The sequence below is a fragment of the Pygocentrus nattereri genome, chromosome 10, assembly GCF_015220715.1.
Source record: "Pygocentrus nattereri isolate fPygNat1 chromosome 10, fPygNat1.pri, whole genome shotgun sequence".
Lineage (NCBI taxonomy): Eukaryota > Metazoa > Chordata > Actinopteri > Characiformes > Serrasalmidae > Pygocentrus > Pygocentrus nattereri.
This window is the reverse complement of record NC_051220.1, coordinates 29,063,425-29,078,709: the sequence shown is the minus strand read 5'-3', so window position 1 is coordinate 29,078,709 and position 15,285 is coordinate 29,063,425. Positions and strand designations below refer to the sequence as shown.

Sequence of the window (15,285 nt, the reverse complement as noted above, 5' to 3'; positions counted from 1 at the left end):
AGATGTTATGCTATAGTTACAGCTACAGTAGTAGTGCTCAGCTGCTCGGGTTGGATCAAGACCTTGAGGATGGTTCAAAAGATCCTGTTGCATCCAGAGGAGCCTACGTGTCCCTTCTGTATCTGCGTTACCTCAGAATCAGGGAGCTGAAGGTTGAGTGTAAACCTCAAAAAATTATCTTGCATATTTGTTTAATTGTTTGTATGTTTCTTTCTTGCACTTTTTACTAATTTGGATCAAAATTTAGTGGTAATTTTAACACCTTAAAGTGGCATGACGTCCTAAAAAGGTAATATTGGTCACTGAGCAATGCTGCCCTCTTGTTGATGTAGCGCACCTGTTTGAGTATGCTGAACTACCTGCGCTCTGTGGAGAGAAGGCTGACAGTGGATACTGCAGGGCTGCAGGTGGTGGGGGGTGTGCAGGTGAGCAGTGCGGAGGAAAGTGGCTGGATGAATGCGGCTCGAGGATGCAGTGGCTCTACAGGAGGCCCTGGCTCACAGCACTACGTTTACAACACCCCCGCTGACTACAAGGTAACAAACCAGCACGCTTCCCTGTGGGTGGAGCAGGCCGGCGCTAAGGAGACTTAATTTAGCAGTCTTGTAATATGAATTAACTTTGACGTATCCTGTAAGTTGCAGTGAAGTGTTGCATGGTTCTGCTTTGGATGTAAATATAAAAAAAACATCAGAACAAGAAATTCACAGAGAATTCTTGAAGGAATTGAAGGAACTTGGGTCATTTTTCCGTTATGTTATGCATGAAAAACAACTTTTCACTGCACTAGAAAGTCATAAAAAATAGGCTGGTTTTTCTGATTTACTTCTTGTGTGGATATCTCTATGGAAGAAGCACAAAGTCTGAGAAGTTAATGAAATCACTTTGTATATTTCTGATAATTTTGGCTAAAATACTGATCGTTTTTAAAATGGTTTTAAAATTAAAACTGAATAATAACATGAATGCAGTATTTATCATTTCTGACACACAATGTGGCTATAAAACTAAAGTGGCTGTGGACCCTAATGTAGACTAAGACTTAGACTTAGACAGACTTTATTGTGATTCAAATTTACACCATACAGTACACATTAGAATGCAATTACGTTGCATTGGCTCAGAAAGGAAAAAAAATAGAAGAGCTCAGATTTGATTAATTACAACTTCACTGATGCATTTCAGTATAACAAACTACATTTTACACTTCAGTCACATGTCAACATTAATATTCCATACAGACCACTGCAATAGTTGAATGACCCACTTGTTTCTTTGATGTTTGCTTTACTGTATTTTGCAGTATTTTTTTCATAAATGTATTGCCCAAATTTTGATTTCAGCAAATGCATTATTGACACTAAGAATATTAAATGTTCTTTTGTAACTGAAGGCATAATCATTCCTCCATGTAACATGTGCTAACAACAAGACATTATAACATGATAAATGATGATGTTTTTTTTTTCAAATTTGAGGCATGCTGGATATTGAATTTTATACTATATATTGTGTTATACTATATACTATATAGTGTGCTACACAGGTTTCTCAGAATCATCTCGGCTCCATTCATCATTAAAAATCTTTAATCTTTACATTGTTTGAAACTTGTAGTGTATAAGTGTCATATTAAAATAGTTTTATCCTGAGCAGATTTTGAACAATAGTGCATGTCGACAGTAACATTGTTTTTATTTGTTTATTGTCAGGTCCATTGCACAGAGTTTATGGAGTTCCCTGAGGTGGAGAATCTTAGTGACTTCTACAGCACTGAGGGACAATATATCCACGTCCAGGATCAGAGAGGCCTTTACGTTGTGTATGATGCAGCCATGATGGACCTGAAAGAGCTTGAAAACACACTGCTGCTCATAGCATCCCATTACATCTGCAGAAGCAGAGGTCAGAGCAGAAAGTAGTGACTGTCTCAGATTAATTCATGCACAGGTTATAACCAAAATACCTCTTCCAGAATATATGATCTATGTACCTTTTCACTTGGTTGAGGCACCTTTGCATATTAGTTATTTGTTTATGCTGAGGTTAAGCCATCATTTAATGCTTGTTATAAAATGATATGTTTATATTATCATGAATCAGTGTTATAATACTGACAGAGATGTCCAGTGGTTCATTAAAATCTGCTGAGACCCCTAAATCCTGGGCTGGAATGGATGTGGATCGAGTGGCCGTTCTGCTGGATATCTGGACATGTGAGACTGCTTTCCTGGAGCACAAAATAGAGGTACTGTTGTTAAAAATGTGCATTTCAAGATAGACTGCAAATACTATAAATGTTTTCACCTCTTATTTATGTACTTATATGTTCACAGCTCTTGAATTGCTACTTTGAGGCGTATCAGCATGTCATAGACCTAGAGGAGCAGTTTAGTTTGGCTCAGGTGATTACAGACGTAATGCACAGAAGGCCTCGCTTGGATCTGGGAACAGAGTATTTTGTACAAGGGTACAAGCAGGAGGTGGTCTGCCTACAAAGTCATCAGCAACTTATTAAATTAGTTCTCAATACTCAGGTAATTGGGTTTTTGGGTTCTGTACTGATTATTAGCCAAAGTAACAGTAGACGTTTGCATATTCAGTACACAGGAAAACAAATCTGCAACCACATTTCCTTTCTGTTAGATTGATAAGCAGCGTCAGTATCTGGAGAGGATATGGAGAGGGAAGCAGAGCAGGAGCTGTCTTCTTGAATACGGCTTCCCTTTAAACTATGTCCCTAAACAGCTGGTCTCAGTAGGTGGAAGTAGGTAAGCATTCTGATAAATTCAGAAAGATGGAAAAAACACACTGAATGCCATACACATGTAGTCAATGCACTATGATGCATTGATGAGAAGGTGGTGATTCAACTACATCAGTTTTTAATATACAGTATTTTGCAAATGTTTTAGGCATATAAACACATTTATCTTGGCAGTATTTGTGTTTTTTGTATGTATGTGTGTTTTTCATGCTTTGTTAATTTCCTGAGGTAAAATAAGTTAATGCATTATCTACAGAGAATACACTTCTGCACATTATAATGCACAGTTTTAGTTTTTTGCTGAATTAAACATTTGCAATAATAAAACATAAAATGTATTTTCATCTTATATTTTATGTTTCTTCCCCAATATGTTAAAGTAAATAAATGGAAAAGGTGCACTGACATTGGCAAGACAATATTTAAGTGTGTTCTCTGTAGAGGATGTATTAACTTATTTTCACATGAAAAAAACAAAAAACAAGCAATTTGACCAGAGGTGTTTAAACTTTGCTTGAGCTATTTTCAGACATAAAAACTGTTGTTTTATTGTTTTAACTGTCCATTATCCACTAAAGTGTTCTACTTGTACATTTATGTGTTCAGAGTATTTTTAATAACATGTCATTTGAATTCATAACAATAAAACTGAATTATCATTGTTTATGTGGCATTTACATTTTACATGTATATCTTGTGACACAACTTACACTTTAATTGTGTATCAAATGTATAAACATGAAGCTTTAGGAGTCTTGCTCAAGGACTCTTACTGTTATAGCATAGTGTGCTTGCTTACTTGAAGAATCACTGCCAGGTTTGTCTTGTGGAGGGCAGCAGTGTTACCCACAATGTTAACCAACTGCTAACAGAAATGGTCGGTATAAGCCCTGTTTTGCATTTCACTACAGCAATGTGCTGTCAATATGTGCCCTGTTAATGCTTTGCTTTAATGTTTTTTATCTTTCCACATTTGTTGCTGCAGCCCCACCCTGAAGAGTGTGTATCTGTTAGAGCTACACCCATCGCTATGCCTGGCCTCTGATGTGTACAGGACCCTGGAACAGGCCCATGTTGAACTGTGTGAGCTGCATGGGGTCAGGAGTGCCTCACAGAGAACCAGGCTGGAACACACAATCCTGAAGCAAGCTCTGCTTCATTGGTACACAATGGCCACACCTGGAGCCTCTTATAGTCAACAGCTCCAAAGAGATGTATGTGTCTTATTGGACAAACCTAGTAAAGACATTACAACTACGATATAATACAAACAGAGTTATGCAGTGACTAAATCAACTGTAATAAATATTTTTAGATAATTTATTAAGCTTATTAAACTGCTCTTGCAAGCACCTTAATAAGAGCCTCCAGGATGCTTTTCCAGCAAACCTGAAGATGTTCCCAGTATGCTCAGCACTTGTTGGCTGCTACTTTTAAATGGCCATTTTAGCAAAAAAAATAAAAGCATACAAAGCCATCAACCTGGCTGTCCATATGTAAACAATCCATGGAATAAAAATGTCTTAGATTATGAAAAACATAAATTATAGCTGTGTCCAGTTTAATTTACATTGTATATCTATTCACTGCCTGTTGTTTCTGTAGCTGTTTTCAGAGGAATTTATTGAGGACCCAGTCATGGTCAGAGAGGTCAGCTACTCTGTTCTGAGGTCAGCCGAGGAGCATGAGAGGAAGCAGGGCAGAGAGAGACAGATATTCACAGTGGAGATATTCTCCAAACTTCTGGAGCTGGTCACTCTTCGTCATCGCATTGTTGAATCAGCCTCAGAGACTGAGCACCTTTCACAGTTAAGTCAAGCTTTACTGAAAGATTAACTGATTGAATAGTTGATTGAACATTTGTGTTACAGATCTTTCTGCAATTTACATTAAATCGCTTTTCTCAGATGGAAAGAATCTTTTGCACCTTTCTTAGTCATCAGTCACGCTTAGCAGGCTGAAAATCCTCTCCAAGGGGGCCTATTAGCAATGAAAATGAGCTATTAGTGTTTAATTAGAGTTGTACTTCATATCAGTGAGAATGTGTGTCCTTTTTTATAACTTACATAAGGATAAGCCTTAACTAAAAGATTTATTTTGTTACAGAAGGACAAAGTCTTAATAAATGTGTAAAGTGCTGTAATACTGATCATTTTGTAGTTATTTCTTCTCTCTGATTTTTGTCTATTCCAGATTATACAAATCACTAACTCAGGAGATGGGTTTTGATGAATTCCATCTATATATGCGACCAGTGCAGTTTGAATTTGCAGCAAAAAAAGAGATCCCAAAACAGCCCCCACTGTTCATCTCGACGCACTTCCAGGACAGCAGTTGTGTTGACAGGTAACTAACAGGATTAGTTGGTGCTTGTATTCTTGCAGACTTTTAGAGCAATAAGAGCAATAGAGCAATAATCCTCTGCTTTTTACCCCTGGTCAGTGATGTGTGTAGTGGGGGTGCTGAAGGTTCTGCAGTTCTCTTAAGACCAGTGTAGTAAACAACAACAAAACAAAAAAAACAAAAAAAAAATATATATACACTGCTCAAAAAAATAAAGGGAACACTTAAACAACACAATATAACTCCAAGTAAATCAAACTTCTGTGAAATCAAACTGTCCACTTAGGAAGCAACACTGATTGACAATCAATTTCACAGCTGTTGTGCAAATGGAAAAGACAACAGGTGGAAATTATTGGCAATTAGCAAGACACACTCAATAAAGGAGTGGTTCTGCAGGTGGGGACCACAGACTACTTCTCAGTACCTATGCTTTCTGGCTGATGTTTTGGTCACTTTTGAATGTTAGTGGTGCTTTCACAATCGTGGTAGCATGAGACGGACTCTACAACCCACACAAGTGGCTCAGGTAGTGCAGCTCATCCAGGATGGCACATCAATGCAAGCTGTGGCAAGAAGGTTTGTTGTGTCTGTCAAAGTAGTGTACAGAGGCTGGAGGCGCTACCAGGAGACAGGCCAGTACACCAGGAGACATGGAGGAGGACGTAGGAGGGCAACAACCCAACAGCAGGACCGCTACCTCCGCCTTTGTGCAAGGAGTAACAGGAGGAGCACTGCCAGAGCCCTGCAAAATGACCTCCAGCAGGCCACAAATGTGCATGTGTCTGCACAAACGGTTAGAAACCGACTCCATGAGGATGGTATGAGGGCCCGACGTCCACAGATGTGGGTTGTGACAGACGTGACAGAGTCTGGAGACACCACGGCGAGCGATCTGCTGCCTGCAACATCCTTCAGCATGACCAGTTTGGCAGTGGGTCAGTAATGGTGTGGGGTGGCATTTTTTTTGGAGAGCCACACAGCCCTCCATGTGCTCACCAGAGGTAGCCTGACTGTCAATAGGTACTGAGATGAGATCATCAGACCCCTTGTGAGACCATATGCTGGTGTGGTTGGCCCTGGGTTCCTCCTAATGCAGGACAATGCTAGACCTCATGTGGCTGGAGTGTGTCAGCAGTTCCTGCAAGATAAAGGCATTGAAGCTATGGACCGGCCTGCCTGTTCCCCAGACCTGAATCCAATTGAGCACATCTGGGACATCACGTCTCGCTCCATCCACCAACGTCACATTGCACCACAGACTGTCCAGGAGTTGGCGGATGCTTTAGTCCAGGTCTGGGAGGAGATCCCTCAGGAGACCATCCGCCACCTCATCAGGAGCATGTCCAGGCATTGTAGGGAGGTCATACAGGCACATGGAGGCCACACACAATACTGAGCCTCATTTTGACTTGTTTTAAGGACATTACATCAAAGTTGGATCAGCCTGTAGAGTGTTTTTCCACTTTAATTTTGTGTGTGACTCCAAATCCAGGCCTCCATTGGTTAATAAATTTAATTTCCATTGATGATTTTTGTGTGATTTTGTTGTCAGCACATTCAACTTTGTACAGAACAAAGTATTCAATGAGAATATTTCATTCACTCAGATCTAGGATGTGTTATTTGAGTGTTCTCTTTATTTTTTTGAGCAGTGTATATATATATATATATATGAAACCTCTCTGAATGTAGTGGCAGGGTGTCAGTGTATGACTGTCAATGTATGTACTATGGTTTCAGTATCGTTACACCCCAAAGAGATATAGGCCAGTTCTGAGCAGCCTGTAAATCTCACAGTGAGACTGTGGGCATGACACAGTCCCTTACAATGCTGCATAGTTCAGTTCATGTGCATAAAAGTTGTACAGAATGAGTGAACAGAGAAAGTATATGCATCAGCGGTCTGATGCATCAGTTATGTAAATATATTGTCGTGTCTCGCCTCATCACAGCACAATATGACACTTTCAGGTTGATGTAAATTACCAAAAAAATTCAAATCACAAAAGGCAAATAAATTAGCATGACATCATCTTTCATGCCATGTATATGCTGATTACAATTTCAGCACCTCCAACTTAAAACACTTTCTCTATGGTGTAATTATGTTTTGTCTTATTCACAGATATTGCCCATCCAGCCTTCCTCTAGGCATCCAGGAGCTTGATGAGAACCAGATAGGAAAATTCAGCTTCCGGTCTGAAGAAGCTGTGCTTAATGTAATGACTTGCAGAACAATTCAGGCCGTATACTGTTCACTCTGCACCTTATGTATATAAGCACTAATTGCTTATGCATCTTTTATGGTTGTCTTTAGCTCATGAACCAGTCGAATTTAGAGAATCTGCAAGTGGTCTTGGCCTGCCAGGTTACACAGAAGAATGCTCTTCTTGGTGCTCTGAAGCAGGCCTTAGTTTGCTACTGGACTGAGAACTCAGTCAAGTCCCCACAAGACCAAGAATGTGTAACTCTGAGGGCATCAAAAGGTGCCTCACACACTCGAGGCAGGTCAGTTTTAGACTCACTATACACCCATAATGTATAATTGATTTGATTTCCTCTGTTCTGTCATACATCATCGCTGACATAACACAACCTTATTCATAATTTTCTGGGAGAAACAAAAAAATATTCTTAACTTGGAAATACATTAGTAGAAATTATTTTATTTTAGCTAAATGTAGGTAATTTCTGTTGGTACATTTATCATGTAATGTCAAGTGTAACATATATGGTTTATCCTCATGTGAGAACTAATACCACCAAATCACACACCACCAAAGCAAAGAATTTACTTTCAACTTAATTGTAGTCAAGTATGTTTACATACAGACCCTTTTTTTACTTCCAGTAAGCTCAAGTGTACAGTACTGTGTAGAAGTCAGAGACCACTCTCATTCATGTGGCAGCCATTAAGTACAAGTTATTCATTTTTCAAGTGATATTTCTGAGGAAACTAGATATAAGATAATCCACAGGCATAAGGAAGAGGAAAGTCAAAGTCAAAAAATAAGTGAAAAAAACAAGTTTCCAAAACTGGAGTTAACCCCTTCAATGGCCAGCACCCACCAGTGGGCCAAAACTTTATTACACACTTCTATAGCCTAAGAATACACACACTTAAAATGCAAAGAAAATGGTTCTGTGTAGAATTATGAATATTCAAAAAACCATTAGCATGATTAAATTGGGCTCTGCATTATGAAATGGTTCTTCAGATTGATGGAAAATGGGCAGTAGGGTTTTTGAAAAGGGTTCTATATAGCACCATAAATATGAAGTTTGTAACAAAAGAAGAACCCTTTTTGGTGCCTTTCTAGAACCATATACAACACATATATTTAGTCATGCAAATGGTTCTTTGAGTGTTCATAGTTCTATATAGAACCATTATTTTTAAGAGTATAGCTCAAGCAGTTTGCATTAAGGTCTCTGTAGTTACTGAATAATAAGAATTACTATATAATAAGCCTGGGTTTTTAAGGTGTTGAAAACATGATTAAAAGATACAGAGAAATTGGGCTCTGCAAGACCTGTTAGACCACAAAACAGTCACCATTAGATAAGGATCTCTCATCTATAAGAGAGAAGAGAAACTCAAGCTCCACTCTTGCTTTAGATCTGAAAAAATCCACAAGTGTTTCTGTCCATCCTTCAACTGTGAGAAGACAACTCAACACTAAATAAACAAAAAAAAGCAAATCAAACAAAGAAGTTGTCAGTGTTCTCAGGGGACAGTCGACCCTCTGAACTCAACATCATTGACTGTGTTTGGGATTGCCTGAATCATGAGATGCAAAATATGAAACCAACCAAAAAAGAAAAAAATGTTTTTAAGATTGAAGGTGTGAAAAAATATCCCTGCAGATTTGAAAAACTGAAAGCAAGTCTGCTGAAAACAATGGAAGCTGTAATAATGGCAAAAAGTAGACTTACTGAATACTGAAGAATGTGATATTATATTTAGTTGCTGAGGATTTCTGTGCAATTTTCTGTTTTTTTTTCTGACACTGATATAATAATAATATGTACTTAATGGTCTCAAATGAACTCAAATAAATGAAGGGGTGATGTCTGACTTTACTGTACTGTATTTTTGGACATACACATCCATTTTAAACTGAATAAGATTTTGACACACTACCCTGTAACTCTCACTTAATTATAATTCTCTACATTTTTCCACCCCTTGCTATGTTTATAAATGAGCACAATCCACATGATAACAGAAAAAAAATTGATTTAGGCTTGCAGATGCCTTTGTGTCCATTCAGCTGGAGAAGGTCAGTCCTCGGGATGAAATGCTGAACTCTTTTATAAAGAAGAAGGAGCTGATGAGCTCTCTGATATCAAATCCAGTATGTAAAGCCAAGTCTTCAGTAGGATTTTCTGATGCACAGATGGGCATCTGTAGGAGTTTACCAGCCTGTTCTTTTTTTGTTAACAGGATGAGGTAGCCAAAATCAAGAGGAAACTGATTTTGGATTTCTGCCACAAGTATGTTTGTTTGGATCTCAGTGTTCAGTGAATTATAATTGGTTCAGATATAACTATAACAGCATATACAATAGCTATGGCCTATAAACATGTTGTGTCTCTTTAGATTCAGCCAGGTGATGTCTCAGTGTTGTTTGAGAGGTCAGATCATTGCCCTTTGCTACAGTCTAACCTCTCTGCTGGATAAGCTTCCTGATATTGGCCAGACTCACTTTGTTGTTGGACAAGCCAATGAGAGCCGGAGTGAGAAGGGTTTTCAGCCTGATCCTAGGTGAGAGCATGCTTTCTCCGTCGAGAGTAAGAATTTTAGTTGATATGTTCAGTTCACTGCAGTTGATGCAGTCCAAGGGCCTGCTGTGAGCCCACACTTTGGATCCTCATTCTCATAACTACATAACTTGTATTAGTTTCATAGAAGTTACATAACAATCTATGATACCTAATGTATTAAAAGTGTAATCATTGTTCAGATTAAATGCATTTTATTGTGTTTGGATATTCAGGATTTTTCAACCTCGTCCCAGGCAGCTGTTATCAGCTGATGGAAAGACTCTGTTGAACCTCTGGTTCATTCCTCACTTCTCTGAGGTGCTCATCATGTTCAAGACACTGGAAGAGAAGGTGAGAAATGCAACAGAACTTCTTCATTTTATTATAGAAACGCTCCTGTTTTTGATAAATGATAATGTTTTCTGTTTAACAGTATAGATACACTGTTAAACTGACATACTTTGTGATTGCTCTTCAGTTTTAGCCAATTTTTCCAACAATATATTTAGCATGTATTTACTAAATGAGCATTTTGCTCTTTATATAATGTCCATAAAATAGCGGTGTTCCTTTTTTTTTTACATTTTTCATTATTTTTAGTTTTTTAATTCTGTCTTATGCACTTTGTTCATCATATTCAGGTGCTGACACTTAACTCAAGTGTGTGCAGTTGGAAGCCCATAACAGTAATAAGTTTGCTTTTTAGACTTGGCTTTCTGTCTGGTTAATGTTTACAAATTGCATAGGATTCCCTTTTTTGTGTTTTTATGAAGCTGTTAGGTTGCAATACATTTATTTTGCACAGAATACCAGCATTTAGGCAGCATGGCTTCATTGAGTTTATTTATGCAAACTTAAAATGAATTTTGTGGTGTGATTTCGTAATAGATTTGGAAAACATTGTCTTATTGAATTTTATCATTATCGCCCAGCACTAAGTAAGGGTCAGATTTAAGTTTGGAAAATTCTATATATACAACAAATGGTATGGGTATGAGCTCACATGCTGAGACAATAGAAAGACAGATGGGTGCGTGTGTGTGTGTATGTGTGTGTGTTGTAGGCATGTTGCCAGGCTCTTCAGCACACCCTGACAATTATATCAGCTCTTCATGATATAGTGTTTTATCTGGTGAGCCTTGCTTCCCTGGGGAATCCAAAAAGTTCATTTGGCTGCAGTGGTGAACTTAAGCTCACTGCAGACTGGGGAGGATCAGAAAGCATCAGTAAGTAATAACAGCTTCACTTACTGAGATTTGTAGCAAGAAAATGTTTACAAAATTGTTTAAGAAAAACATTTCAGCTTTATCAGAATATTTTCTGACCTCTGTTCTGTGGTCTTGTACAGGAGCTGAGCTCTGGGACATTCAGCAGCAGATGGACTCTCTTACTGAGCCTCATAGTCCAGAGGTTGTAGGGAGACTGCTCCAGCTGCGCAGGGAGGTGCTTTTTCTGCGGTTTGATATGGCAGTACGCTGCATGATTCGGTGAGTGTGTGGTCGTAGTTGTTTTTATTAGGGACCGACGTGTATGAACATTTAAAAAATGTCCAGACTTTTAATAGTTTTAGTCAAACAGTGCTTTACAGACATATATCATTTATCTACTGTGAATGTCAAATATGGTCAGTTCTCACTTTTCTTAAACTCAGAAACACGCAGTCTTAAATAATGTCAATATTGTATTGGGGTTTGGGGGGCTTCCCAGAAATCCTATCAATCTTAGTGGTTTCTTTTAATAAGCTCTTAGTTTTCTTATTTATCATTAGAAAACACAATTGCCAGCCAAACTCACTAGATTGCTCTAACATTGCATATGCAATGAACACTGCAAACAGCGCTACATTACATCTAAATGGGCAGTCACAGGCCATAGCGAGGGCTGCTGCAAAGGCTCACGGGAGATATGCGCATGACCTAGAGAACATAAAGGGTCAAAAACCATCAAAATACCAACTGATTTATTGACCAAATTATATGTCCATCTAGTGCTTACTGATGGTGCTACAACATGTTCAGCCCTGTCAGATTTCATGTACCGGTGTTGGAAAAAAAATATATATAAATACCTTTTCGTAGTTATCTAATATCTACCTCTTTTTCCTTCAGAGAGGCTTTCCTGTCCTCTGGAAACATCAATGCCTATCAGAGTGTGAGTGACAACATGAGTCATGCTCTTTCTATCTTGAGTGACAGCCTAAAACGAGATGTCTCTCAGTTTCCTCTGCCTCAGCCCCTGGAGCCATTCTCCACAGAGGTAGGTGCTCATGTACATTTTTCAAATATAAAAGTACCACCAATATGTTAGGTATAACATTTGAAGATAGTCATGGTTTACCATGGGAGTTGGGGGGCATGGCATTCTTTAAAGGTCCAAAAACAGCGTACATATTTACATATTTTTTTCAGAGTCAAAGAATTTATCCATGGAGATCATTTCTTGCTTGTCATGGGTTGCACCCCTTGGTTGTGTGGGATGTTCTACCCATAGAGTTCTGCATGCAGGTAATGTTTCTGAGATTGCACATGTCATTACTGCTATTCTGGTTAAATTGATAGTTTGGTGAAAAATAAAACTTACCTTATGGACTGGAGCTATGAGGCTAATATAGCTTACAAATAATGGAAGTTTCTACCCTGCATGCCTAATCATCACACTTGCCTCAAACCATGTCAAGTTGTTAGCCCTTTGAAGCTAATGCAAAAAAAGTTGTAAGAGTTCAGCAGCAGTCAGACGAATGCAGATCTAAGTGAAAACATTTGATTTATTTACGTGAGACAGAGGCAGGCTAATAAAGCCAAAAAGTCATAGATGTTTTTTTCAGTTTTTGTCACAAATTAACATTTTGAACAAGACGATATTGATTTCTGGCCAAATAATCACTTTTCAGTCCTCCATCTTCCATTGTCAATGTATACAAATGAGATCTGATGTTGTAGTGGTCCTCCACAGCTCTGCCTGTCTGCCCTGAATGGCCGCAGCAGGATGGAGGCTAATGGAGCGATGCTGGGTGTTTCTCTTCTCCTTGATGACATGCTGAGGAGTGAAAGAGATGCAGCTCCTCTGCAGCTTCAGGGCCAGGCAGATGCTGACATCATCATGGTGACTGATAGAGAGGTACTGTGATTAATGCAGACTTGCAAATTATAACACTGTTACAAATTCAGAATCATGTTTGAAGTTATTTATAATTATATTAATTATTTTTCAATATGTGGTAAATTAATCTATAGCTAAAGCTGAAAAAAGCCCTGAATTTTTCTTGCCACTATTTGCATGCTCCAGGACTCCACAGATGACATAGAAAATGTGAGTAAAAACCAAGACGAGATTAAGCCTAAAGCCCTCAATTCCATTCAGTGCCTCACCCAGCAGAAAGGCTTCTTACTGCTCTGGAAGCAAATGGAAGTCTTCAAAGAGAGCTGGACACGACAGCAGCTGGGAGAAGAGCAAATGAATTCCGCTTCATCCTTCAAAATGTTTTCTCGTCTGTACAGGTTTTTGGAATCATTTATTACTTTTATATTTTGAAAAAAAAAACATCTTGGTCTTTTCAGTTTTAATAGAACTGTTACAATTCTAAGTATTAAAGGGGCCGTATTCTTCTATTTTAGGTCCTCTTACAATGCTTTTGTGGTTAAGGTTAGGGTTAACCAACCATTTTCCAACCTCTCTTTATGCTTTAGAATTAACCAGGCTATTTTTCTTTTTGTTCCTTTAAGACTGATATATGTAAATTACCTCTGTTCTGTTTGGCTGCCCAGTGTTGTACTTCATTCAATAAGCAGTCAAAGTTTAAAGGCCTCTTATGATTTTTGTGTGAATGTGTGAAGCTAAAATGCTATAAGCTGAATAAGCAGGAATATGTAAATATGTTGATTTACAAGATGTCACAAAAACACTAAACAGGCTGTTCTGTTTTTGCAGTTTGTGGACTGTATGGACTTGGGAGTGAATGTTACATTAATGTACAGTGTGTACTTCACAGTATTTCACATCCTATTTTTTATCACTTTTTATTATATATATATATATATATATATATATATATATATATATATATATATATATATATATATGCCTTTAATTTAATTTATTACAGGTCATCTTACTGTCCTTTTATGACCTATTTAATAGGACTTAGTACAGGGCCCTAGATGCTAAATACAAAACACTTTATTCACAAAACATTTTTCACAAATTTTAAGCAGTTTATAACAGTTTTTAGCAGTTTTTAAATGCGGCACTGCTAATGCTTTGTGCCTGTTTCAGCACATGTCGTAATGCATGTCTTGTGTCAAGAAATTGTCTGCAGGTATTGTGACATTATGTTATTGCTTTGTCACCCACCCCTAGACATCATACACAACCTGGTAGTAGTAAAAACAGGAGTAAACAGTATGTTTTGCAATTTGAACAATGTATGCCTAGTACATACACACTTTTCTTTAAAAAACAAAGCTAGAAAATATTTTTTCAAGATACAGTGGGGCAAAAAAGTATTTAGTCAGCCACTGATTTTGCAAGTTCTCCTACTTAGAAAGATGAGAGAGGTCTGTAATTTTCATCATAGGTACACTTCAACTATGAGAGACAATATGAGAAAAAAATCCAGGAAATCACATTGTAGGATTTGTAAAGAATGTATTTGTAAATTATGGTGGAAAAAAAGTATTTGGTCACCCACAAACAAGCAAGATTTCTGGCTCTCACAGACCTGTAACTTCATCTTTAAGAAGCTCTTCTGTCCTCCACTTGTTACCTGTATTAATGGCACCTCTTTGACCTCGTTGTCTGTATAAAAGACACCTGTCCACAGCCTCAAACAGTCAGACTCCAAACTCAACCATGGCCAAGACCAAAGAGCTGTCGAAGGACACCAGGAAGAAAATTGTAGACCTGCACCAGGCTGGGAAGAGGCCCGTCTGAAGTTTGCCAGAGAGCATACGGATGATATCATGTGATCAGATGAAACCAAAATAGAACTTTTTGGTAAAAACTAAACTCGCTGTGTTTGGAGGAAGAAGAATGCTGAGTTGCATCCCAAGAACACCATACCTACTGTGAAGTATGGGGGTGGAAATATCAGGCTTTGGGGCTGTTTTTCTGCAAAGGGGACAGGACGACTGATCCGTGTTAAGGGAAGAATGAACGGGGCCATGTATCGTGAGATTTTAAGCCAAAACCTCCTTCCATCAGCGAGAGCATTGAAGATGGAACGTGGCTGGGTCTTCCAGCATGACAATGATCCCAAACACACCACTCAGGCAACGAAGGTGTGGCTCCATAAAAAGCATTTCAAGGTCCTGGAGTGGCCTAGCCATTCGCCAGACCTCAACCTCATAGAAAATTTGTGGAGAGAGTTGAAAGTCTGTGTTGCCCAGCGACAGCCCCAAAACATCACT

The 15,285-nt window shown here is 38.4% G+C and overlaps 1 protein-coding gene across 4 annotated transcripts in view; it reads left to right on the top strand.

Moving 5' to 3' along the window:
- The window catches only part of si:ch73-242m19.1, a 31,184-nt gene that overhangs the window by 9,468 nt on the left and 6,431 nt on the right, over positions 1-15,285 (top strand). For all 4 annotated transcript variants that reach the window (XM_037542178.1, XM_037542177.1, XM_017699926.2 and 1 more), the window contains 21 exons: positions 17-152; positions 333-536; positions 1,713-1,905; positions 2,121-2,248; positions 2,337-2,537; positions 2,647-2,771; positions 3,753-3,981; positions 4,373-4,575; positions 4,961-5,113; positions 7,239-7,332; positions 7,431-7,621; positions 9,360-9,471; positions 9,561-9,610; positions 9,717-9,881; positions 10,114-10,231; positions 10,944-11,106; positions 11,229-11,367; positions 11,989-12,136; positions 12,289-12,384; positions 12,833-12,997; positions 13,166-13,377. In XM_037542178.1, the coding sequence (XP_037398075.1) occupies positions 17-152; positions 333-536; positions 1,713-1,905; positions 2,121-2,248; positions 2,337-2,537; positions 2,647-2,771; positions 3,753-3,981; positions 4,373-4,575; positions 4,961-5,113; positions 7,239-7,332; positions 7,431-7,621; positions 9,360-9,471; positions 9,561-9,610; positions 9,717-9,881; positions 10,114-10,231; positions 10,944-11,106; positions 11,229-11,367; positions 11,989-12,136; positions 12,289-12,384; positions 12,833-12,997; positions 13,166-13,377 (3,225 nt within the window). The remainder of the gene's footprint in view (positions 1-16; positions 153-332; positions 537-1,712; positions 1,906-2,120; positions 2,249-2,336; positions 2,538-2,646; positions 2,772-3,752; positions 3,982-4,372; positions 4,576-4,960; positions 5,114-7,238; positions 7,333-7,430; positions 7,622-9,359; positions 9,472-9,560; positions 9,611-9,716; positions 9,882-10,113; positions 10,232-10,943; positions 11,107-11,228; positions 11,368-11,988; positions 12,137-12,288; positions 12,385-12,832; positions 12,998-13,165; positions 13,378-15,285) is intronic.